At 41.3% G+C, this 23,560-nt stretch overlaps 1 protein-coding gene across 3 annotated transcripts in view; it reads left to right on the top strand.

Annotated features, from left to right (window-relative positions):
* The window catches only part of GABPB1 (GA binding protein transcription factor beta subunit 1), a 37,374-nt gene extending 14,573 nt beyond the window's left edge, over positions 1-22,801 (top strand). Inside the window, exons 2-11 of one of the 3 annotated variants that reach the window (XM_018576715.1) lie at positions 3,564-3,671; positions 4,225-4,392; positions 4,903-5,097; positions 5,278-5,389; positions 5,866-5,982; positions 11,597-11,785; positions 12,193-12,308; positions 13,695-13,712; positions 20,897-20,953; positions 22,632-22,801. In XM_018576715.1, coding sequence (XP_018432217.1) covers positions 3,564-3,671; positions 4,225-4,392; positions 4,903-5,097; positions 5,278-5,389; positions 5,866-5,982; positions 11,597-11,785; positions 12,193-12,308; positions 13,695-13,712; positions 20,897-20,953; positions 22,632-22,784 — 1,233 coding nt within the window. In that variant the 3' untranslated portion in view covers positions 22,785-22,801. The remainder of the gene's footprint in view (positions 1-3,563; positions 3,672-4,224; positions 4,393-4,902; positions 5,098-5,277; positions 5,390-5,865; positions 5,983-11,596; positions 11,786-12,192; positions 12,309-13,694; positions 13,713-20,896; positions 20,954-22,631) is intronic. The other 2 variants (XM_018576713.1, XM_018576716.1) reach the window with 2 other exon arrangements.
* The last annotated feature ends 759 nt before the right edge of the window (positions 22,802-23,560 follow it).

Genomic DNA, 23,560 nt, shown 5'->3' with positions numbered 1-23,560 from the left:
GACCAAAATATCCTCAAAAGCTACACATCATGCAGAGATCCAAAGAAATCCAGGAACAAATGAGAAAGAAAGTAATTGAGATCTATCAGTCTGGAAAAGGTTATAAAGCCATTTCTAAAGCTTTGGGACTCCAGCAAACCACAGTGAGAGCCATTATCCACAAATGGCGAAAACATGGAACATTGGTGAACCTTCCCAGGAGTGGGCGGCCAACCAAAATTACCCCAAGAGCGCAGCGACGACTCATCCAAGAGGTCACAAAAGACCCCACAACAACATCCAAAGAACTGCAGGCCTCACTTGCCTCAGTTCAGGTCAGTGTTCATGACTCCACCATAAGAAAGAGACTGGGCAAAAATGGCCTGCATGGCAGAGTTCCAAGACGAAAACCGCTGCTGAGCAAAAAGAACATAAAAGCTTGTCTCCCTTATGCCAGAAAACATCTTGATGATCCCCAAGACTTTTGGGAAAATACTCTGTGGACTGACGAGACAAGCGTAGAACTTTTTTGGAAGGTGTGTCACCCATTACATCTGGCGTAAGAGTAACACCGCATTTCAGAAAAAGAACATCATACCAACAGTAAAATATGGTGGTTGTAGTGTGATGGTCTGGGGCTGCTTCAGGATGTGGAAGACTTGCTGTGATAAATGGAACCATGAATTCTGCTGTCTACCAAATAATCCTGAAGGATAATGTGCGGCCATCTGTTGGTGACCTGAAGCTGAAGCGAACTTGGGTTCTGCAGCAGGACAATGATCCAAAACACACCAGCAAGTCCACCTCTGAATGGCTGAAGAAAAACAAAATGAAGACTTTGGAGTGGCCTAGTCAAAGTCCTGACCTGAATCCTATTGAGATGCTGTGGCATGAACTTAAAAAGGTGGTTTATGCTCGAAAACCTTCCAATGTGGCTGAATTACAACAATTCTGCAAAGGTGAGTGGACCAAAATTCCTGCACAGCGCTGTAACAGTTCTTGCTGCTAAGGGTGGCCCAACCAGTTATTAGGTTTAGGGGGCAAACACTTTTTCACACGGCCATGTGGGTTTGGATTTTGTTTTCCCTTTAAACCTTCCTTTAACAACTGCATGTTGTGTTTTTACTTGTGTTATCGTTGACTAATATTTAAATTTGTTTGATGATCTGAAACATTCAAGTGTGACAAACGTGTAAAACAATGAGAAATCAGTAAGGGGGCCAACACTTTTTCACACAACTGTAAATGCCCCAAAACACAATAAAATACCCTTTTTAAAAAAAAAAGAAAAAAAATCATAAAAGAAGAGGTTATAGCGAGTAAATAGACACCCAACTTGCCCAGGTAAAAATTGTGTGCGTCTGTGAAACTGCGATTCAGTACCCCAAAAAGTCCATAGGCAATGCTTTAAAAGCCCCCCACAGGTCATCAGTTTAGAGATAGGTGTAAATATTGGCCCTAGAATTACTTCTCTCACTCCGACGTGCGTGGCGTTGCCAAACATGTGTAGCGCGATCATCCTTTTTATACAGTGTCAAAAATAATGATTTGATCCCCTGCAGATTTTGTAAGTTTGCCCACTTACAAAGAAATGAAAGGTCTATAATTCTTATCATAGGTGTATTTTACATGATAGAGACAGAATATCAACAAAAAAATCCAGGAAAAACACATCATACAAATGTTATAAATGGAGTTGCAGTTCAGTGAGTAAAATAAGTATTTAATCCCCTACCAACCAACAATAATTCTGGCTCCCACAGACTGGCTATGTGGTACCCAGATTAGTCCTGTCCGATCCCGGAGACCAGGAAACACGGGCCTGCTACGACACTGGTCATGAGGGGGTCAAATAAATGTAATATATTTTTAAATGTTAAGAAAATGCTACATTTAAAAAAAAAAAAGTGGGGGGGTTTCCCCCCCGCCCCCAAGTCATACCAAGCCCTTTAGGTCTGGTAGGAATTTTAAGGAAGAATCCCACCCCCAATAATGGGGAGAAAAAAAGTGGGGTCCCCCCTAAAATTCCCGACTAGACCCTTGATCCGAGCACAGGCCTGCCAGGACAGAAAAGGGGGGGATGAGCGAGCGGCCCCACTCCCCTGCCATACCAGGCCACATGCCTGGGTCCCCCTTGGAAAAGCACCTTGTCCCCTTTGGTCGTGGGGCTCTGCGGGCAGGGGGGATTATTTGCACTGTCACACCCAGGTGCATTCACTAATTCACTAAAAGGTTAAATAAAATATAAAGAGACCAGACAAAAAAAAAAAAAAGTCCTTTCATTGAAAAAAATACCAAGGAAATTTGGCAATTCCTTTTTATTTTAAAAAATGGATCCAACTAAGTAATCCTCAGGTCTATCACGACGTCCAGTGTTCCAGTGCTGTTTTTTTGGCTTAAAATGGGCTTTCAGGTGCAGTTCAGTGCATTGGCATGCGTTTGTATGACTTCTTAATGCATACCAGTGCATTCCAGAAGAGAGAAAATGAGACAAGCAGTATTTTTCTTTTGTCTGGAACGGACTGCGCTGGTGTGAACAGAGCCCAGAAATATCATAGGGATACATTGGGATGCTTTTTTGGTCCGGGAACAAACTGTTCTGGTCCGGACATGGTGTGAACAAGCCCTAAATGACAGTTGGGCTGTTTTGTTTGGGTACCTAACTCCTGTATAACAAGGTATTATAAATGACAATTCACCTGAAATATATCGTATGTTCTGGATTACATCTATGTTTGCTGCGTAAACCTTGAACTGCAGAATTCCAGGAATATTTCTATTAACCCTTGCAGTTTGGCTACCCCCTGCAAGGGTTAAGTGCTCATTTGTGTCTAGGTCCTAAAATAACAGATATACTCACCCAAAGTTCTGAGTTCTGTCACGTCGCTCCCTCCAGCCTTACCCCTCCCCCGCAGCACATTGGAATGTTCCTCATGTCTATGCACAGTGCATAGACGTGATGATCTACTTAGACAGCTGCAGAGGAGGGGGAGAGACATTGCACAGACCGGCCTAAGAACAAGGCGGCTCAGAGCTTTGGGTGAGTAATTCTTTGTTTTTGTCTTTTTAACCTAGACACAAACGAGCAGTAAACCCTTGAGGTACGGGGTAACCCCACTGTAAGGGTTAATAGAAAAAGAAAAAAATCATGGAGTTTTGTTTTAAGCAAACGCAGTGTCATTCAGAATTTGATTGTGTACATGTCACTGTTCTGTCTTCACAAATACACATTTTGATGTTAACGTTACATTGATGTTTTACACGGATTATGTTTTCTTGCATGTTTTGCAATGTGATATAGTAATAGTAAATGTCTAAATTGCTATTGTGTGGCGCTCTGGACATGTTAAGGGCTCCCTTTTTGTTTGCCAAATTGACCACTGATTTAATTTTTTCAAAAGAGTTCAGTTGTAACAAAGCAAGATGGATAGGTAAAGAATTCTGTTCAAAATCCCTTTTATCACTGCACTTCCTTTCAGAATCACCGTTATTAAAATATAAAAAAAACAAATCATTTCCATTTTAAGCAACATGATGTATTTGAGAAACATGCATATATATATATATATATATTTTTTGTTCAGATGTCCTTGGTAGACTTGGGAAAGAAGCTTTTAGAAGCTGCTCGGGCTGGTCAAGATGATGAAGTTCGTATTCTAATGGCAAATGGGGCGCCTTTTACCACCGACTGGGTAACTACTTCATTTTTATTTGTTTTCATTTCTTTCCTTTCAGATCAGAACCTTAATGTGTTCAGATACCTAGCAAAGTTTGCAGCAGTGCGCTTGACTAAACCCTTCTTCATTCTACCATGTTCTTTGGCTGGATTCACAGCATGAGATTGTAAACCTGTTGAATTTTAAAGTGCATTTTAATTCATATTATGGCATGTGTTAAATCCGGCAGAAAGGTCTTTGAGAAAGAAGTGCTTAAAGTGTGCACTAAAACACAGCCTTTTATATTCGCCTTTAATCTGCCCTTAAGACTGCTGTGTGGAATTTTAACTGAACATCCATATGAAACACTCATCTGTTGCCTAACAGTAATGTCTTTCAGTCTGTTTTGTGCCACGACACCTGGCAGATTGTGGTACAAAACGTTCTGGATTACCAACGCTCGCTGTACTAAGACAAACCTGCTGGACTTTTCCATGTTTTAACAGAAATAAAGGATAACATTTAGCTTGTAAATGCATTCTTTATTTATTTTTTTGTCTTCACAGTTTATTTTGTTTTTGTGTTACAGCTTGGAACATCACCACTCCATCTTGCAGCTCAGTATGGCCATTATTCCACAACAGAAGTATTACTTAGGGCAGGCGTCAGTAGAGATGCACGCACTAAAGTTGACAGAACTCCCTTGCATATGGCAGCCTCAGAAGGACATGCAAACATAGTAGAGGTGTTAATCAAGGTGAGATTCTCCCATATGTTGCTTTTTTATCGCATGCGTCTGAGCCTATGCAAATATTGACTGAAAGTCTGTTTGATTGTTTTTTTAATAAGGAGTCCTGTGGGGTATGGGGCACTGGAGAGGGCTTTATCCTAAAAATCTACGTGCAGCCCACTATTTAGTGTTTAGCGCTTGCTTTTTTTTGCCAGTTCAAGTGGTTATTCACTTTACTTAATTTTCTGTAAAATGAGATTGTATTCGGCATTAAAAGTGCTGATTAATAACTTTGAATTCTTGGAAATGACATGAAATCACTGAGGAAGACTAATGTGTTGTGCTTATGTGCACAGTGCCACAGCTAAACTAGTATATTTGAATTTATAGCTATACTTTTCTACGACGGCTATTATCTGGTTTTACAGTTTTTTGGGAACAGAATTTATTTAGCATGTACTGCTATGTGAGGTGCAAGCAAGTCCTTTGTATGAAGTCCACAGTATGTCCTCTATAGTAACAGATTTTGTATTGTAGCACGGTGCTGACATCAATGCCAAAGACATGCTGAAGATGACGGCTCTTCACTGGGCAACAGAACACAACCATCAGGAAGTTGTAGAGCTTTTCGTAAAGTATGGAGCAGATGTCCATAGTCAGAGCAAGTTCTGTAAAACGGCATTTGATATCTCTGTGGACAATGGCAATGAGGATCTTGCAGAAATACTACAGGTAATGTGTGTGGTGTGTCGTTGTTGTTTTGTGTTTTTAAGTAGCTTCACTTATGTCTTGCTCACTGTTTTTGCTACGGAGGCACCCAGAATGTCCTGCAATGCTGAAAATGTATCAATTTGAAAATTTTTCTATTTTCTTTTCTAACAAGCTGGTATTTTCTTTTTTTTGTGTTTTCAGATTGCAATGCAAAACCAAATTAACACAAATCCTGAAAGCCCAGACACTGTAACGATACACACGGCCACGCCACAGTTTTTCATTGGACCCGGAGGTGTGGTAAATTTAACAGGTAAGAAAACTGCATGATTTTAAGACCATCATTACGAATCACAGCTTTCATAACAGTATATTTGAGAAGGCAGTTAGAATCCTGAATTTTATAGGTACATGCTTTCTACCTTTTTATGTTGAGTCAAATACATCATTCAGTTTTGTTTTGGTTTTTTTCTTTACTAACCGTGTCTTGTAAGCATTTAAGGGACAGGTCCTAAGATATTTGTACCCGGTAACATTTTATAGCACCTGCCTATTGGCACTTGCACTACATACTTGCTAATAAATCCAAAGGAGATTGTACAATCAGCTTTTAATGTTCATGGTCAAAAATGTCTTTTATTTTTTTAACCTGTTCATGCTCCAACTTTTTGACAGTTATTACAATGGGATTGCTGCAGAAGTTTGCAGTGGAAATTACTTTGCAGTTAAGGAATTCAGGTTATGTCTGCAACTTGTCCTTATTACAGAATGCATTTCCTTTTTTTCCAGATGAGAATGGAATATCATCTACAGTACAGTTTGGCAATTCATCAACATCTGTGTTGGCTACATTGGCAGCTTTAGCAGAAGCCTCTGCTCCATTGTCTAATTCTTCAGAAACACCAGGTGTGTATCTGTCTGAACACTTTCAAGTTGCCTTTTTATAGTGTGTAAAACAGTGTACACACACAGCTGCATTGCACATTGTGCAATTGATTTATATACCATGTAAAACATAAGCGTGCACATGTGCTTTAGCATTTGCAATCATCTCCTATGCTGATGTACACTATATTGCCAAAAGTATTGGGGCACCCCTCCAAATCATTGAATTCAGGTGTTCCAATCACCTCCATGGCCACAGGTGCATAAAATCAAGCACCTCGGCATGCAGACGCTTCTACAAACATTTGTGACAGAATGCGTCGCTTTCAGGAGCTCAGTGAATGGTACCGTGATAGGTTGCCACCTGTGCAATAAGTCCATCCGTGAAATTTTCTTGCTACTAAATATTCCAAGGTCACCTGTTCGTGGTATTATTACAAAGTGGGAACAGCAGCAACTCAGCCACTAAGTGGTTGGCTATGTAAAATGAGAGAGCGGGGTCAGCGCATGCTGAAGCACACAGTGCGCAGAAGTCACCAACTGTCTGCAGAGTCAATAGCTACAGACCTCCAAACTTCATCGGGCCTTCAGATTGGCACTACAACAGTGCATAGAGAGCTTCATGGAATGGGTTTCCATGGCCGAGCAGCTGGAGATGTGTTCTCTGGAGTGACGAATCACGCTTCTCTGTCTGGCAATCCGATGGACATGTCTGGGTTTGTTGGTTGCCAGGAGACTGGATCTTGCCTGACTGCATTGTGCCAAGTGTAAAGTTTGGTGGAGGGGTGATTTATGGCGTGGGGTTGTTTTTCAGGGGTTGGGCTTGGCCCCTTAGTTCCAGTGAGGGGAACTCTTAAGGCATCAGCATACCAAGACATTTTGGACACTTTCATGCTCCCAACTTTGTGGGAACAGTTTGGAGATGGCCCCTTCCTGTTCCAACATGACTGCGCACCAGTCCACAAAACAAGGTCTATAAAGACATGGATGAGCGAGTTTGGGGTGGAGGAACTTGACTGGCCTGCACAGAGTCCTGACCTCAACCCGATAGAACACCTTTGGGATGAATTAGAGCGGAGACTGCGAGCCCGGCCTTCTCGCCCAACATCAGTACCTGACCTCACAAATGCTCTTCTAGAAGAATGGTCAAACATTCCCATAGACACACTCCTAAACCTTGTGGACGCCTTCCCAGAAGAGTTGAAGCTGTTATAGCAGCAAAGGTCGGGTCAACTCAATATTGAACCCTACGGACTAAGACTGGGATGCCAATAAAGTTCACGTGCGTGTAAAGGCAGGCATCCCAATACATTTGGCAATATAGTGTATATCCTTTTAGCCACAAAATTGAACAAAGTACAAATGTAATGCAAACTTTTTTTTAAAAAGGGTGAAAACATTTTTTTTTATTTACAAGAGTGCAAAGACTCAGGTAGCTGGTGGTAATTCTTATAACCCCTTCTTTTTTTTTCAATTTAAATTTCCAATTATAGATGTTTCATACGGTGTGACAGTGATAGTTTTCATACATTTTATACAATTTACACTGGTTCAGAAATTCTTATGGTTCTCTTTGCAGTCAGTTTGTCTGTATGCAGTCCATTTTCTCCCAGCAGTGTTGGCGTGCCCATATGCAGCCATTATTCTCTGCGCATTCAAGCGCACTAGTGATGAGCGAATGTGCTTTGTGTCCAAAAATGTACAAATTACAAACTTTAATGCAAACCTTATTGAAGTCAATTGGAGGTAAATCTTAATAATCGATTCTCTGGATTTTTAAGACTAATAAGCAAGGGATTGTGAAACAAGAGGCATGGGGAGCTGGGCACTGCTCTGGGGGACATGTACAAATGCAACACAAATGAAAAAAAAAATACCATTTAGCAGAAGATCTTTTAATAAGGCTTAAAGGGAAAACATGAAAAGAGAAAATTCCTTTTAATAAAGGGCATGAGGAATGCCCTAAACTTGCATGTGAAGGGGCTGTAGGATGTAGTACAGCAAAAGTGACATTTTAGAAAGAAACAAAAAGGCCACTAAACTACATTTCTTTTGTGTTTTGCTTGATGAGGGTCTGGTATGGATTTTAAGAGGGGAACCCTATGCAAAACAATGTGGGCTCCCCTTCAAAATCCATATCAGACCCTTATCTAGGCATTCAGCCTGGCAGGGTAGGATAGAAAGGAGGTGACCACGAGCGTGCGGAACCCAGCCTCCCCTACTCCTGTCTCATAATCTATATGAATTGTCAAACACGTCATCCATCAATGTAGATCCATTGTCAATCACAATGAACGACCATCCCGCTGACATAAGGATGAGCGGCATACATCAATCTTCTGACAGACTTTGGCCTCCACTCACAGGTCCCGGCCAGCTTCTGAATGTCCACAGACCGGCTGGCTGATGTCATTGACTAAATATGGTCAAAACAAGTCACGGAAACAAAAAGGAAAAATATTTTTGGTTGGACATGATTGGGTGATAGAAGTCAGCCAAGCTTCACCTCCTTCACTAAACTAATGGGAAACTTCCCCTGCAAAGTGAACAACCTATTTGCCTTTAGAAAATCAACCCCATTGTGTCCGTATGTCAAAGTTCTTCCTTATGCAGTGCCGGTGTATCTGTGCATTAAAAAAAAATATGTATATCAGCTATGTACTGCTTTCATTTTGTTGACTCATGCTGCAAAATTCAAAAATCAGTTTTCAGCTTGTGTTTCAGCCCAATACATTTTAAAATTGGGGTCCCATTAGTTGATACTATAAGCAGTACATACAGTTTATTACCATATAATACAGTTATGCTTCATGCTTGCAAATTGAAAGGACCCTCATGGCAAGGAGCACGGTCTTTGAAAGATGATGGCCCAATTAATTGTAGAGATGAAAGCTTGAGTCCTAGTAGCAATATGTCTGATCTCAGAGTTCAGCTGTGACGTAAAAGAAGATGCTTCAGAATTACTCTAGAATAGAAATGCTTCGGCTGTGCTGGGAATAGAAACAAAATCAAAGAGGACATTGGTGGAGGTTTGAGTAGCTAGTCTTTGTTGCAGATAATTGCAGGATCATTTAACTGTTGGCTTTCAGTTAGTCAAGGGAGACTGCTTGGATTTCATTCTGAAATTTAAATATAACACAAGCTGCACAGTATTTAGTATAAGTTATATTTTATGTTCTATTTTAAATGTTGGTGTATCTAAACCTAAGAACAAAAATGTAATCTATTTAGCTTACCACTCCTGGTGGCTGCATTAGTATCCCTTTGTAATGCTCTATTCTATTTGCATCCGGTGATCCTGCCAGTAACACACTTCCTGTCCGAGGGCAGAAATTGTGTTTTGGAGGTTTTCAGTAGTTCTAACAGACTTCCTATAACATTGCTGAGTGCACAGAATAGAGTTGGATTTCTGTCAGAGTCAACAGATAGGGGGGAATTCATCAAAACTGGAGTAGACAAGCACTGTAACAGCTGTACATGGCAACCAATCAGCTTCCCTTTTTCATTTTCAAATCTTAAAAGAGAACTATGGGGTAAGTGGTTTTCCCCATAGTTCTCTTTAGGGTCACGGGAGGACATATAGAAGCGTCCTCCCGTAACCCAAAGCTCAGCAACACCTGTTATGCTGCAGGTCAATAAATTAGACGTTTGCTTATCACTTTGGAGTGCCGGTGTCTCTGCTTTTGCTTGTGATTATAACAGCTGCCACCCGTCGACTACCGCAGCACCCGCTTCTTGAAGGGATTTTGTGGTCAGGTGTGCGATGGGACCATGGACTTTCCAAAGCTCAGTATATCGCAAGCTATTGCCTGCGATATACTGTGAGCGCTGCAGCCGGGACGGATCCCGACATCACTGTCGAGATCCACCCAGCTGCGTGAGTGGCAGCTGGCTCTGCCTGCCCTCTCCCCCGTCCGTTCCTCCACTCAGCGCTGGAGGAGAGGGGAGGGGTGGAATCCCTGCTGGCAGCAGTGACTATCAGTCTGTAGGGAGATGTTCGAGAAGTCGGCAGATCCTGTCTGTTTCTGCTCACTTCCCGATCGATAGAGCCGACCTGTCACAGCTTCTTTGTCATAGGTCGGCTCTAACTATGAGGATGAGTGGAAATTACTCACCTCCTAGATCTCCTTTAACTGAACAAACTGAAGAGAGAAGCTGATTGGTTGCCATGCACAGCTGCTCCAGTTTGTCTGCTCCAGTTTTGATAAATTTAGTGTTTTGGTATATCTGTTCAATAAAAATTTAAATTATATTTTTAACACACTAAAAGGGAGCAAGTAAGATAAGTGGATTGTTAGGATTCACATACACTTTATCCTTTATTATTAGAATGGCATCATAAGATGAATGACGATAAACTGGTAACTAGTCTCTGTAAAGGGATATGTTAGTTTTCATTGTAGGTCTCTTTTTCTACCCACCATTAAAGAGGAACTCTACAAATTACAAAACCAACCCTTTGAGTGGGGCTACCAAGTTTTGATCTAGGGGCTCAAATAAAGAAGATACTCGCCTGACCTTCTGGCTGCTAGACTGGTCCCTACAGCCTCTTCTACCCCAGGCTCCAGTGGTTTAAGTAGTGCTGATGTCATCATGTCTAATGCAGGTCCATTGACTTGCATTAGATGTGAGTACGCCTAGGGACATACCACACAAAGTTCAGGTGAGTAGCTCTTCCTTATTTTTGCCCCAGACCAAAACGATCACTTAACCCTTGCAGTGCGGGGGAAGCCCCACTGCAGGGGTAAGTTTAATAACATACTTCTGGTTCAGTAAAAATATTAAGCCAACAACCAGATAGTTGGTATTTTCAGGAGGCCAGCAATGGATTTTTAAAAAACTATTTTGTTAGTACAGGTTTCTTGTAAACAATATTAGGGGAATTTATTAAAGCTGGAGCAGACAAAATCTGGAGCAGCTGTGCATAGCAACCAATCAGCTTCTCTCTTCAGTTTGTTCAGTTAAGATTTGAACATGAAAGAGAGAAGCTGATTGGTTGCCATGCACAGCTGCTCCAGATTTTGTCTGCTCCAGGTTTGATGAATTCCCCTCAATGCATGATGGATATTAAACTTTATTCTTAAAAGGTTTGACACTGTAAATGCCCCTCAACACAGGTACCATATAAACAAAGGGAACCAAATGTATGTGTTGCAGTGCACTGGCTTGCCCCAGAGCATTGCCAGTCCTTCTTAATTGTGCATTGAGGCTCGTTAAGGGCCCATTCAAAGCTAATAGGCTAACCTTTTTATGCAATTCTTGTCAACCCACAAAAACTGCACATGAATGGGCCCTTAGGGCTTGTTCACACGATTTTCTGGTCCAGATCTGGAGACGCGATGCTATGCATGCAGTGCGTTTTTGACGTGTTCGTGCATTTCCGGACCGAACAAAATGTGATGCAGTATTTTTTCTGTCCGGACCGGAACGGACTGCGCTCGTGAGAACTGTAGCCCATAAAACACATAGGGATACATTGGGATGCATTTTGGGTGCATGAGCGCACGGATCTGGTCCGGACAGAATCCGGACGTCGTGTGAACAAGCCCTTAGAGTAGAAAGCTGAGAAAAGGAAAAACAATTGTTGGTACTTTCCTAGGTGGTAATTGTAAAATATATGTGCTTTTCTTTTTAGTGGTGGCTACAGAAGAAGTGGTAACTGCTGAGTCGGTGGATGGTGCTATTCAACAAGTTGTTAGCTCTGGTGGACAGCAAGTCATCACAATAGTGACGGATGGCATTCACCTTGGAAATCTTCAGTCTGCCATTCCATCTTCTGGTTTATCACAGCCAATTATTGTCACAATGCCAGATGGCCAACAGGGTAAGTAATCAATAAGTAGTGCTTCTGTTTGGTTTTTATTTAAAGCCATGTCATTTTTTTTATAATATCCAAAGAGCAAACACATTAGCAAATTGTAGCCGCACATCAGATGCCTATCCTGTCAGTGACAAATGTGGTGAGTGCAGCTTCCAACTGAGCAGATTATTGTTTAGCCATATACTGTTTTTTTATACACAGAATCTTTTAGAAACTGGAACACATTAGATTTTAGTTTTGTCTGCCTGTATGATCTGAAATTCATAGCGGTCTTGGCTCCAGATACATCTGAATACCTTTTGCAATAGCGAGAGGACATTTTTGTTTTCAAATGTAAAGCTGATTGCAGGGAGGTGGGAATACGGATAGCATTTTGTCTGCGCAAACATTTATTATTCTTTTTTTTGTAGTGTTGACTGTACCAGCAACTGACATGGCAGAAGAAACTGTGATTAGTGAAGAGCCTCCTACTAAAAGACAGTGCATTGAAATCATTGAAAATCGTATGGACTCTGCAGAGATAGAGGTATTTTTATCAGTCTGATACGTGTGCCTAGCAAAGCACCATCAAAATTTTCTTGTGCTCAGTTGTTAATCATGAACTTCTGGTAATTGAATAAAGTGGACCTGCTGTAGATAAGGGTACATCCTGCACCAGTGTGAAAACTTACTTTCTCCTATTTATATTTTCCCATTGATCAGTTTTCACCGAGCAATATGATGAAAAATGTGAAATAGTATGAAAATTGTTCCTAATGCAAAATAATGTGGAGCAATTAGACATTGCATTGGATATCCTTGGAAGATTGGCACAGCACAGTTAAAATCTAAACTCCAGTTTTCTGTCCCTATGAAAGATTCTCTAATTTTTCATTTTGAAATAATCAACCCCTCCAGAATGCTCATATAATGTAAATTCCCATGTTCAGTGTATGCCAGACAGGTTTACTTGAGGCATAGAAACAACTTCTATACATCTGTAGAGAACAAATGTAGAGGAGTTGTTTCTATGCCTCAAGTAAACTTGTCTGGCATACACTGAACATGGAAATTTACATTATATGAGCATTCTTCTGGAGGGGTTGATTATTTCAAAATGAAAAATTAGAGAAACTTCCATAGTGTGAGGATTCACACTAAGGACATCGCCCCTCGCTTTTCACTGTTTTAGGGCTTCTTTGCCCACTTTTATTTACTCACAAAATGGAAAGAAACGTCCATACAAGTGTTCCCTCGCAGGGGTTTCCAAACACATAGTAGTTTTCTTAATAAAAAAATTTTTTTTTCCGTCTCACCGACTTCAGGTAGGTCATTAAACAAAATATCCACTGGCCACACAGGCTGTATTCAATGGGCTTGCCGCACAGGCTTGTCCTTTTGCCACACGGGAATTTGGCACACAGGCGAATTGCCACACAGGCTGCTGCTCCCCAGTCCACCAGCCTCACAGCCTGGTTCTAGGGTGGAGCCCTTCTCTTAGGAGGCTGGGACTTCTTGTAGAGGCCCCAACAAGCCAGCTAGCTTCAGCTGGGCTTGTTACCTCCGAGCTCCAGCCCTCTCTGCACTTCCCCCTAGAGGAAGAACTTCATTATTACACCTGAATCTAGGGCATACAACTGTCATCCTGGCTAGACTCAGACATTTTCCTCTGCTTGCTGCCACAATAGGGACAGTGAAACATGTACAGTTTACTGCATATATACATCAAACTAGTCTGGCCATATAAAGGATTTTGTGGGCTTTCATGTAACTGAATGCTCATGTTTAGTACATTCTATGTTATTTTAATGGTTTTGATGCTTGACAATTTGTTCCTCTCTGTTGTACAGTCTGTGGAAGGAAGATACGTTATGAATATACAGTATCTCTGATTTGCATCATCTCTGATTTTACCATATGCATGATGTGAAAGTGCCTTCAGCTGTCAAAGGTGTGCGGTTCTTACAAATTAACAGCACTTTTGGGTGTCACTTTACAGTACTTCCACCATTTTTTATTGGATTGTTCTGTTGCACTTGTCTTACAGTCTTCTTATTTTCTTGCTATAGTGGCTGCTAATTTAATGCAGTATAAAGAAACCTATAACGCTCGCTTCCTGGTGTTTTGTTTCTGCATGCCACTCTGGGAGTAAATGGGGCAATTCTGTCAATTGTTTTGTATGTAGTTTAGGTAATTCATGCAGCAAGGTCCTCTAAATGTACTTTTATACTTAATGGAGTGTAAAATGTTTTCATAACATTTGTCATAATTTGAAAGGAGGCCTGTCTAGATGACAGTAACTCTCTGTATGTTTTAAGTAATACTGCAATAAAATTTTGTTTTTGCCCAAAAGCTGCTACAAAAAGTAACAAAAGCAAAAATGTCAATGTATTCAAATAATTGATTCATTAAATTTAAAGAGTCTCTCTGTATACTAGACTCCTTGATAGGTGTTTACTTTAAAGTGATGATACCCAGAATCCACAATATAGATTTGAATCTTCAAGTGCACCTCCACGGTAGCCCAATTAGCCTAGGAGTATCCCTCCATACAGAACCTGAAGTTATAAAGGTAGAAAAATAATACTTGCATCAATCAAAGTGTATGAAAATACTTGATGCATTTGTATTTAAAGGATATTTAAACCCTCCCGTTTTTTTGCATATATCTACTGCTAGTAAGCAGTAGATATATGCAAAAAGTTTTTTTTTTAAAACAAAAAACGCTCAAACAGCACTTTAAACTTACCCTGTGTTCCGTGCGTGGTCCCGTTTGAAAATAAGAAATTTCTCGAGCGGCCGCAAAGGATCTTGGGGCGTGCGCATGCGCAGTTCTAATTTTCATCGGGGACGCAAGGTAAGTCTATGGACGCGTGCACCCGCATGCAGACACCGCTGGATCGGAGGGACAGAGCAGTCAGCGCTGGATCGGAGAGCCGCCGCACCGCTGGAGAGAAGGCTGAAAACATCAGGAAAGAAGAGGAAGATCGGAAAAAGAGACATCATTTAAGGTAAGTGCTAACATTAACATTGGGGGGAGGGGAAACAATTCTTGCCTTTTTAATGTCACTTTAATATTGCTCAGCAGGACTTAGTGACACTAAACTCAGGAGGTAAATCTTAAAAATACATTCAAGTACCTGAACTATTAACAATAATGTATCTTATTTGTGTATCACTTGGCAGTAGATCCTCAAATCATCTCTGGATTGGTGCTGACACTGTCCTTCCTTCTGGAGGGTGGCTACTTTTGTTCTCCATGGTCCCCGTGTGTTGTAAAGTAGCCATCACTCCAAGCTCCCTCCTGTGATGGACTACAATCTCAATACAAATTCGTAAACTAAACATGAGATTGAAGTCCATCACGGGCTAGAATTTTTTTTTCTGGGGGGGTGGGGGGGGGGGAAATGAAAGATTTTGCATGTCTCTTCTGCAATAAATCCCTACTCCCCCTGATCGGAAACTCAATGTTAGTCTATGGGTGGTCGGATCGAAATGGACGTGCTTCAGTTTACATTTAATTAGCACCAACTCATTCTAGGACGAGAAAACCAAACACTGCTCTGTTTTGGCAGTCCTGATCATCATGGATTGGACGTTATCTGACTTAAACAGACACATCCGACTCCCCATAGCCCTATGATGGGTCCAGTAAGTTCACCTTGGACGGTGACATCTGTTCTGTACTGCTCCGATTGACAGGAGAGATCCGTGCATGAATTGCCTGCTGATCGGATCTGACAGGCGTCCATGTGAAGGGCCTTGCCAATGTAAATTAGAATGACGCATATCACATCTCATCTCCTGTCTGTCCTCATCTGTGTTGGCAGTCTTTTATTTGTGTTTGTGTCCTCTACTTGTTCATAATGCAACTTAATGTGATTTTGACACAATTCTTATTGTGCTTTCATCCCTGTGGACAAAGCCATAGTTGATGTTGAGGATTACTACTGAGACTTGTTCACCTATGCCATTAGATGGATTCATGTTTCTGTTGTAAGTCTAAAAGTTTGTTTTATCTTTCCCCCTCACTTCTCACTATGTAGCATTGAAGGAAACCTATATTGACTGGCATGTGTAGGCTACTATCGTTTGCCTGCTTTTAAAATTTCCTGATGTTTGGCTGCCTCTGACTTTAATACCTTGGGTCATTTGATCTGCCTAGGTGTTCTGGGTCAGTGACCTGAATTATTGAAGCCATTGGGTCATCATGGCAAGCAGAGGCAGACAACTTCAATTTTCAGAAGGTGGTCAGTTATTGCTCTTTGTACAGGCCTTCTTTACATATTGTACGACATCTTAAAATTACGCAGTCATATACATTCTCTGCAAATGAGGCTTTTTAGTGGAAATAATACCTTGTAAACTATATATTTTTTAAACATTTGCAGCCTCATGAAAGCACTGAACCTTCTGATTCAAACACTTCTTATATAAATGTCCTTATTCATGTCCGCATCACTGTACATGTCCTGTTTGTGCAGATAGCTACTGTAGCAAAGGTAGACTTCACACCATGCGTTTAAATGTGGATTAGACCGCGTTGGGCAACATTTCATTCATGTGCTAGAGTCCTGCAGACTTGAAGTCCTACCCCATAGAATGTGGAGAAAAGTAATGGACTGTTGCTTCCATCAACAGAAGGAAAGGACAGTAACTCATAAGGGACTATGAAAAAGTGTGGGTTTTGGTTTTAGTAGAATATGTGAATAATGTCAACACTGAGGTGAGGAATTGACCTAATTTTTAGGTATTACTGATTTACCATGCCTTCTTCTGCTGTGTGTTTATGTATGGATGCATCCAGTTGGTAGAGGGAGGGTTATGCTTCCTCATGTCTGAGCCTCCAGCAGGGAGAACAGTGATAGCACCAAATCTCATAAAATGTCCTACGACTAAGGCTGGCCATACACTGTTCTATTTTTTTTTGTTCAACCCACTGGCTGAACAATAAAAAATAGAACAGATTCCTCTATCAACGCTTAGGAGCATCGATCAAGGAAACTCCCGCTGTCTTCATTGTATTCTGACAGCAGCCGCCGGCCACTGTCAGAATACCCAAAAAGAGCCGTCAGGTCATTGGCTGCCCGCTCTGTTTGTACAAAGTTTTTCTGACCGCCTCTTTTGAACAACTGATCTAGGGTCACTGGCCGAAAGGGTGCCAGCAGCAGCACCCACTGTGCGAATTTCGGCTGGTTCATCAAGAACAGGCCAAAATTGGCAGTGTATGGCTACCTTAACAGAGGCAGCATTGCGTTAGATCTCACACTGCAGATATACGACTTTCAGACTACGTTGGCACAGGACGTTCAAGGCACACTCGCATGCTAGGAAGGGAACTGCTATTCAGAACAAATTCAAAAGGTACATTTTTCAGGGTATTGTTCAGGCACAATTAACATTTTTAAAGGAGAACTATGGGGTCAGTGTTTTTCCCCATAGTTCTTACCCTAAGCTCAGTATACCGCGAGCTACAGCTCGCGGTATACTGAGACGCCGCACCTGGAGCGGATCCCGACTTAGATGACGGGATCCGCCCAGCTGCGTGAGTGACAGTTGGCTCTGCCTATCTAGAGGCAGAGCCAGCTGTACCCGCCCCCTCCCCCGTCCGTTCCGCCAGTCAGCGCTGGCAGATCGGAGCGGGGAGAGGGGAATCCAGCCCCTCCCCTGTCACGGCAGAGAGCCGTGACAGGATCGAGAGGTGAGGGAACCCGGTATGTGTTCTCTCACCTCCCGATCTACTGAGCCGACCTGTGACAGTCTCATTGTCACAGGTCGGCTTAGAACTATGAGGTGAGTGGAAATCACTCATGTCATAGTTCTCCTTTTTAAATGTTCCGTATAACATATCTAGCTGTATTACACCTTCACTTTTTGAGTTTAGGTCCACTTTAAAAGCACTTTTTAATTGGTATACAAACTCTGCTTTACTGGCTTGTCATATAGATTTTGTCTCTTCACTTGTCCCAACAAATGTCCTTTTGCAGTGCTTAGTAGGCTAAAATACAGTTCTTCACATAGAGGACAACTGATTATAAGGGTTGCAACACAAGCACGTCGCATTAAAACTTGGGCATGACAAAGCTCTGTAAGGGATAGAAGAGGATTTTCACTTCAACTCCATATTTTCATACATTTTTTCTTTCTCAGATGCATAATTAGTAGTTATTATTTATTATTATTATTATTACTACATAGTATTTATATAGCGCCAACAGTTTGCGCAGCGCTTTACAATATAAGGAAGACATAACAGTTACAATACAATTCAAGACAAGAGGGTAAGGAGGGCCCTGCCCCTGAGGGCTTACAATCTAAAAGAGGAGGGGAAATGATACATGAGGTAGCTGTGGGAATGAATTATGTGAGAATGTGAAGGTTCAGTGGTTAGGTTGCGGTGGGATAGGCTTCCCTGAAGAGATGAGTCTTTAGGGAACGCCTAAAGGCAGTCAAGGTGGGAGATAGACGGACAGGTTGGGGTAAAGAGTTCCAGAGGATGGGAGAGACTCTAGAGAAGTCCTGGAGGCGAGTATGGGAGGAGTGGACAAGGGAGCTGGAAAGCAGGATGTCAATGGATGAGCGGAGTGGACGGTTAGGGTGATACTTTGAGACAAGGTCTGAGATATATCCGGGGACGGAGTTGTGGATGGCTTTATAGGTGACTGTTAATATTTTGAATTTTATCCTCTGGGCGAGTGGAAGCCAGTGCAGGGATTGACAGAGGGGGGATGCAGACACTGAGCGGTTGGTAAGGTGAATGAGTCTGGCAGCTGCATTCATGATAGACTGAAGGGGGGATATCCTGTGTAGTGGAAGGCCAATGAGGAGGGAGTTACAATAGTCAAGACGAGAGATAACAAGGGAGTGTATGAGTAGTTTTGTGGTGTCATTGGTGAGGAAGGGGCGTATTCTGGAGATGTTACAAAGGTGAAGGCGGCAGGATTTGGATAGCGATTGGATGTGGGGAAGAAAGGTGAGGTCCGAGTCAAGGATGACACCTAGGACCTTGGCATAAGGGGAGGGTTGGATAGTTGTGTTTATCAATCACGACTGAAATGTTGGGGGAAGGTGCACAGGCGGGAGGAAATATCATGAGCTCCGTTTTTGAAAGGTTGAGTTTTAAGAAATGTTGTGACATCCAGACCGAGATGTCATTTAGTAGATTAGTGACACGCAAGGACACTGAGGGGGGCAGTTGTGGAGTGGAAAGATAAATTTGAGTGTCATCTGCATAGAGATGGTATTGGAAGCCATGTGAGGTTATTAGTTGACCAAGGGAGGAGGTGTAGATGGAGAAGAGTAGTTCAATTTCCTTAATCTTTTATGATTACTGGATGAGCTCTTTCTCATCAATCTTCTGCGACAACCCCTTTTTGCACTCAGGATCATGTGCATTTTAGGGTGGTCATATTTTACACTTAAAAGACCTTGTATACAGGCTTTTCTCTTGGTTGGTGGAGGGGGTGATATGTTTTATACCTTAAACCTGAAGCTTTATAGAGTTGTTCTGGTTTGGTAGAACTCTTATCCTAGTAGTTAATCTTAAATGTCTCCAAGGTAGTAGCAGTGCTGATGTGCGGACACCTTGTGGTGCCTTTTTAATATCCATGTTCGTTTTCAAATCATTTCCTTTGGAGTCCCATTGAAACTTATGCTGTATGAGTGTTGACCTTTCCCCTAACTGAGATTTAAAGTAGTATTAAACACAAACTTTTTTTCAATAGTGAAACATACATTGCCCATCAATCATATTTCTTTACATTTTTGCCCAAACACTTAGGCCCGTTCACACTGAGCAATTTATCGCGCGGTAATTCCCGCGATATCGTGGCTATTTACCGCGCGATATCGCTCTCTAATGCTTGACGATTGGGGAAAAGGGTCCTGCTGTCGCGGGTCGTGCGACGCTACAGCAGGACCCTTTTTGGAGCGGATTTTGCCACGATTCAAAGCAAGCATTTGCACGATATCGTGCGACATCGCGCAAAATGCAAATCACGCGACAAACGCGCGATTTGCGAATCACGCAGTGTGAATGGGGCCTTATAGATGTCATGTTTTTAAACCGCTGGCTGCAACTCTCTCAGCTCCACTTGCCTGCAATTCCTGTTGAATTGCAAGATCACAAGACAGAGCAGTCTTCGGTAGCTTTCCATCTACTAGCTTACAGAAGGAAAGAGGGAGGAGATGGGAGCAGAGGGCGCACTTACTTTGCTGTGCCTGTGCATTTGTGGAGACGCATACAGTTTACAAGCACACACAAGGGTGCCTCCATAGGAAAAGGAGCCACCTTTCAAAAGGGATGTCAACACATTATGCAAGCTCATAGGTTGCAGCATCAAGAAGCAAAGTCCATTTTAAGTGAGTTAATCAGCATTTGAAACAGCTTACAAACCTTTTAACTTTATTATCCCTTTAATTTCCAGTCCATTCTGTCACTGATTCTCACGGTCTATAGTCTATAATTTCGTTGCCAAATGGCAGAATTTCAGTGAGCAGTAGAGGTTGAGGCATTTAAGAATTGAATAGACTGGGCTTAAAGTCAGTGATGGGAGTTGTGAGCCCACGTACAGCCCAGGACCTAACGGAGCAAACAGGGTGATGGATTTGAACACCTAACACGTGTAGGTAAAGCACGGTTGATAACCTAGTGATGTTTTAGGCCATGAAGAGTTAATTTATAGATTTGTCTGGGTGAAAAAAATGTCAAAATCACAAAATGCGGTGAGCTCATAAAGGCTTTTGCATTAGTGCATGAAAGGGTTGTACTGAAACTTTAGTGCTATTTAACACAGGGTTTTGTTTTTTGAGGTGTGTATTTATGAGGTGACCTCTGCATAGTCTTTAAACCTTTTTGGGTTATTTGGCACAATTCAGATTAGTGTTGGCATTTGCCCAAAATAACAGGTATTAATCTTCAACACAGTCACCTTAGATGACATTTGCCTTGTATGCAAGTCCCATATGTTTGTGTCAAATATTCTGCCATAAATACTGTCGTAAAAAAATGAACATTCTACCAAACATGCTTTTCCTATATTTTTATATTACAATCATGCTGGCGATCTGCCTTTTCCTATGTAGGCTCTTTTAAAACACTGCTTTCTTTGTTTTAACTTCTCTTTGATCTGCTAGATTCCAGAAACTTCTGGTTCAGAAATCTATATTGTGAATGCTCAAGAGTTCTCTCAGGTATTGCCCTATATCCTTGAGACTTTATTGTAGGCTTCTGAGAGAATCTAAATAATTGATTGATTCTGTTGTTTTGTTAGAGATGTGTGTGTGGGATTTTGTTTTTCTTTGTAAGTTTCCTAGTGGTGAAACATTTTTTTTCTAGTGCCTGGTGTTTTTTTCATGCATGACAATTGTGTGGTTGTTATTATTATTTTCACTTTTTGTTTTTCTTAAATTGGAATTGATGTGTTAACAGACACCCAAGTTTTTCTTTATTTCTATTCTTGCAGGATGTATCTGCTGTTACAAAATTTAGGCTGCAAACTCTTTCCTTTTGAAAGTTCTAACTTGCTATAACAATGATAGGGCTATGTTTGGTAAACATGTCCATTATATTTTCTTACATGTTAATAAAGATCTCACTGACTTCTCATGTGATCAGAGGGATCTCTTGCCACTTGTTTGTATTAGGAATGCACCGATACCAGTTTTTCGGTATGAGTGCTGATATTTTTTTTTTTTTGGTACATACCGATACTGGAGGCCCCATTAAGAAAGTCGGGCGGCGTGTAATGACTCGCCACCCGGCTTCCCGAATTAGCTGGGAAGCCGTCTCCATGCTTCCTCGTCACCAGGTGACAAGGAAGCATGGAGCCGGCTTTCTGATCAATCAGGAAGCCGTGGGGCCGGTAATGACTTGCCGCCCAGCTTCCTGATTGGACGGGAACCCGGCTCCATGCTCTCATCACCAAGTGATAAGGGAGCATAGAGCCGGCTTCCCGGCCAATCAGGAAGCCGGGTGGCGTGTAATGACTTGATGCCCGGCTTCCTGATACCGGAAGTTCCAGTATCGGGATAGGTATCGAAAATATTTGGGCGAGTATGAGTATTTGCCCAGATACTCGGTTTCGATACCGGTACTAGTATCTGTATCTGTGCATCCCTAGTTTGTATGTATGGTCAGATGACAACACACAGACCAGTACCTATCATTGGCTGGTGTTTTAGCAGTGGCTTTTCATTCACAGGTTATTGGATGTTGTGGTTAGGAGATGGTTGCCTTGTGTGCTGCAGTTAGTGTGTAGTTTTGTGCCCCGTAGAACAGCTGCAGATTATTAAAGAGAGACCTCTACAACATCCTTTCAAGATGTATACTTGACAGCTGTATTCAGATACTTCAATTTGGCTTATATATTACTAGATCAGTGCATTCTGTACACAATGAGACATGAGGGACATGCAGATACTTCCAGTAAACACTGATTGCATTTCCTAGAATTTTGTGTATTTATTTATTTTCCTGTTTTATTCTTTTGTTATTTTTATTCCCAGTTAGCAGAAAACCCTTTGTGCTGTCTATTTGTTGCCTATTATTCTTGGAAAGTGGATCTGTTTCCTTTGTGACCTAATGTAGTAGTCTAAGATGTTTATCACAGTGGTGCAACAGCTTCCATTTTTTACTGTTGCTATGTAAAAAAATATTGTAGAGGGCATAGATTCATAGGGAATTTTAATATAATATAATTCTTCTTAGGTTCATTATTCAGTTTTCGTTTTCCTTAAAATGAAAAATCCCATTCAGGTTCTATGCACTGTTGACAGGTCCACTTTACCAATGTTTTAGCAGTAGTTGAGAAAGTATGGGATGGGGATTTGATGCATCGTTGTAAAACCATGCTCTTCAATTTCGTTGCAGGAAAGAGAATCTCTTCAGAAACAACTTGATGAGGCCAACCGAGAAGCTCAGAAATATCGTCATCAGCTTATTAAAAAAGAGCAGGAGGCAGAAGCTTACAGACAAAAATTGGAAGTAATGACCAGGCTGCAGACTAATAAAGAAATGGCTTAAATGCCATTGTTGAGCAAACATATATATACATACATATATATATATTTTTTTCCCCCCTAAGACGAAGATGCAGACCTATGTACTGTAACGCGCCACAAGTGGACATCCAGATAAGGAGTGTTCTGCTGGAGAACAAGAACATGTATCATACAAGTGCTGGTCTTTAAAGGTCAATCTTTGTGAAGAATATTTTAAATTAAATACTGTATATAGTCTTTTTTTTTTTTTTTTTTTTAGTTTTTTTTTTTTTTTTTTTTTTTTACATTGGTAACAAAGTTGATGCTGATTTTTTTCTGGAAAGATGCAGATATTCCTTTTGGCAGCAGAAATAGCGAGATGTAATGTTTAAGAGAGGGGGTTCAAGGAGTGCACCCCTTCATCATACACAGCCTACAAACACTCGGATCTGCATTGCTTCTATAAACAGATCAACGAGGCCTTTAAGGTTCCCATTTCCTAGTGGAAATGTTTGTACAGCTTTCGATTTCACCTCTTATTTGAATTCTATTTAGTTTTTTTTCTACTAAGCAAAATGTTTTATATGTTTAAAATTTGGAAACTGCAGGTAGACTTACATGTATATGAAGCTAAAATATTTTTTAAAGAGAGTTTTGTACATATGCTGCATGTGGCTTTCCTTTCTTTTGTATTCCCTCCTTTGCACATATCAAGTTTTGGTTTATTTCAAAATGGATGATTCTCTCCACAAAGATAACATATATTGTCTTCATATGGAAAATTGACAGCAGTATAGGCTTTGCTGTTGATGGTATTCT

The sequence above is a fragment of the Nanorana parkeri genome, unplaced genomic scaffold (assembly GCF_000935625.1).
Source record: "Nanorana parkeri isolate BGI_ZX_2015 unplaced genomic scaffold, ASM93562v1 scaffold74, whole genome shotgun sequence".
In the NCBI taxonomy this organism is placed as follows: Eukaryota; Metazoa; Chordata; class Amphibia; order Anura; family Dicroglossidae; genus Nanorana; species Nanorana parkeri.
The sequence above is the reverse complement of the archived record's forward strand: the minus strand, read 5'-3'. Positions and strand labels throughout refer to the sequence as shown.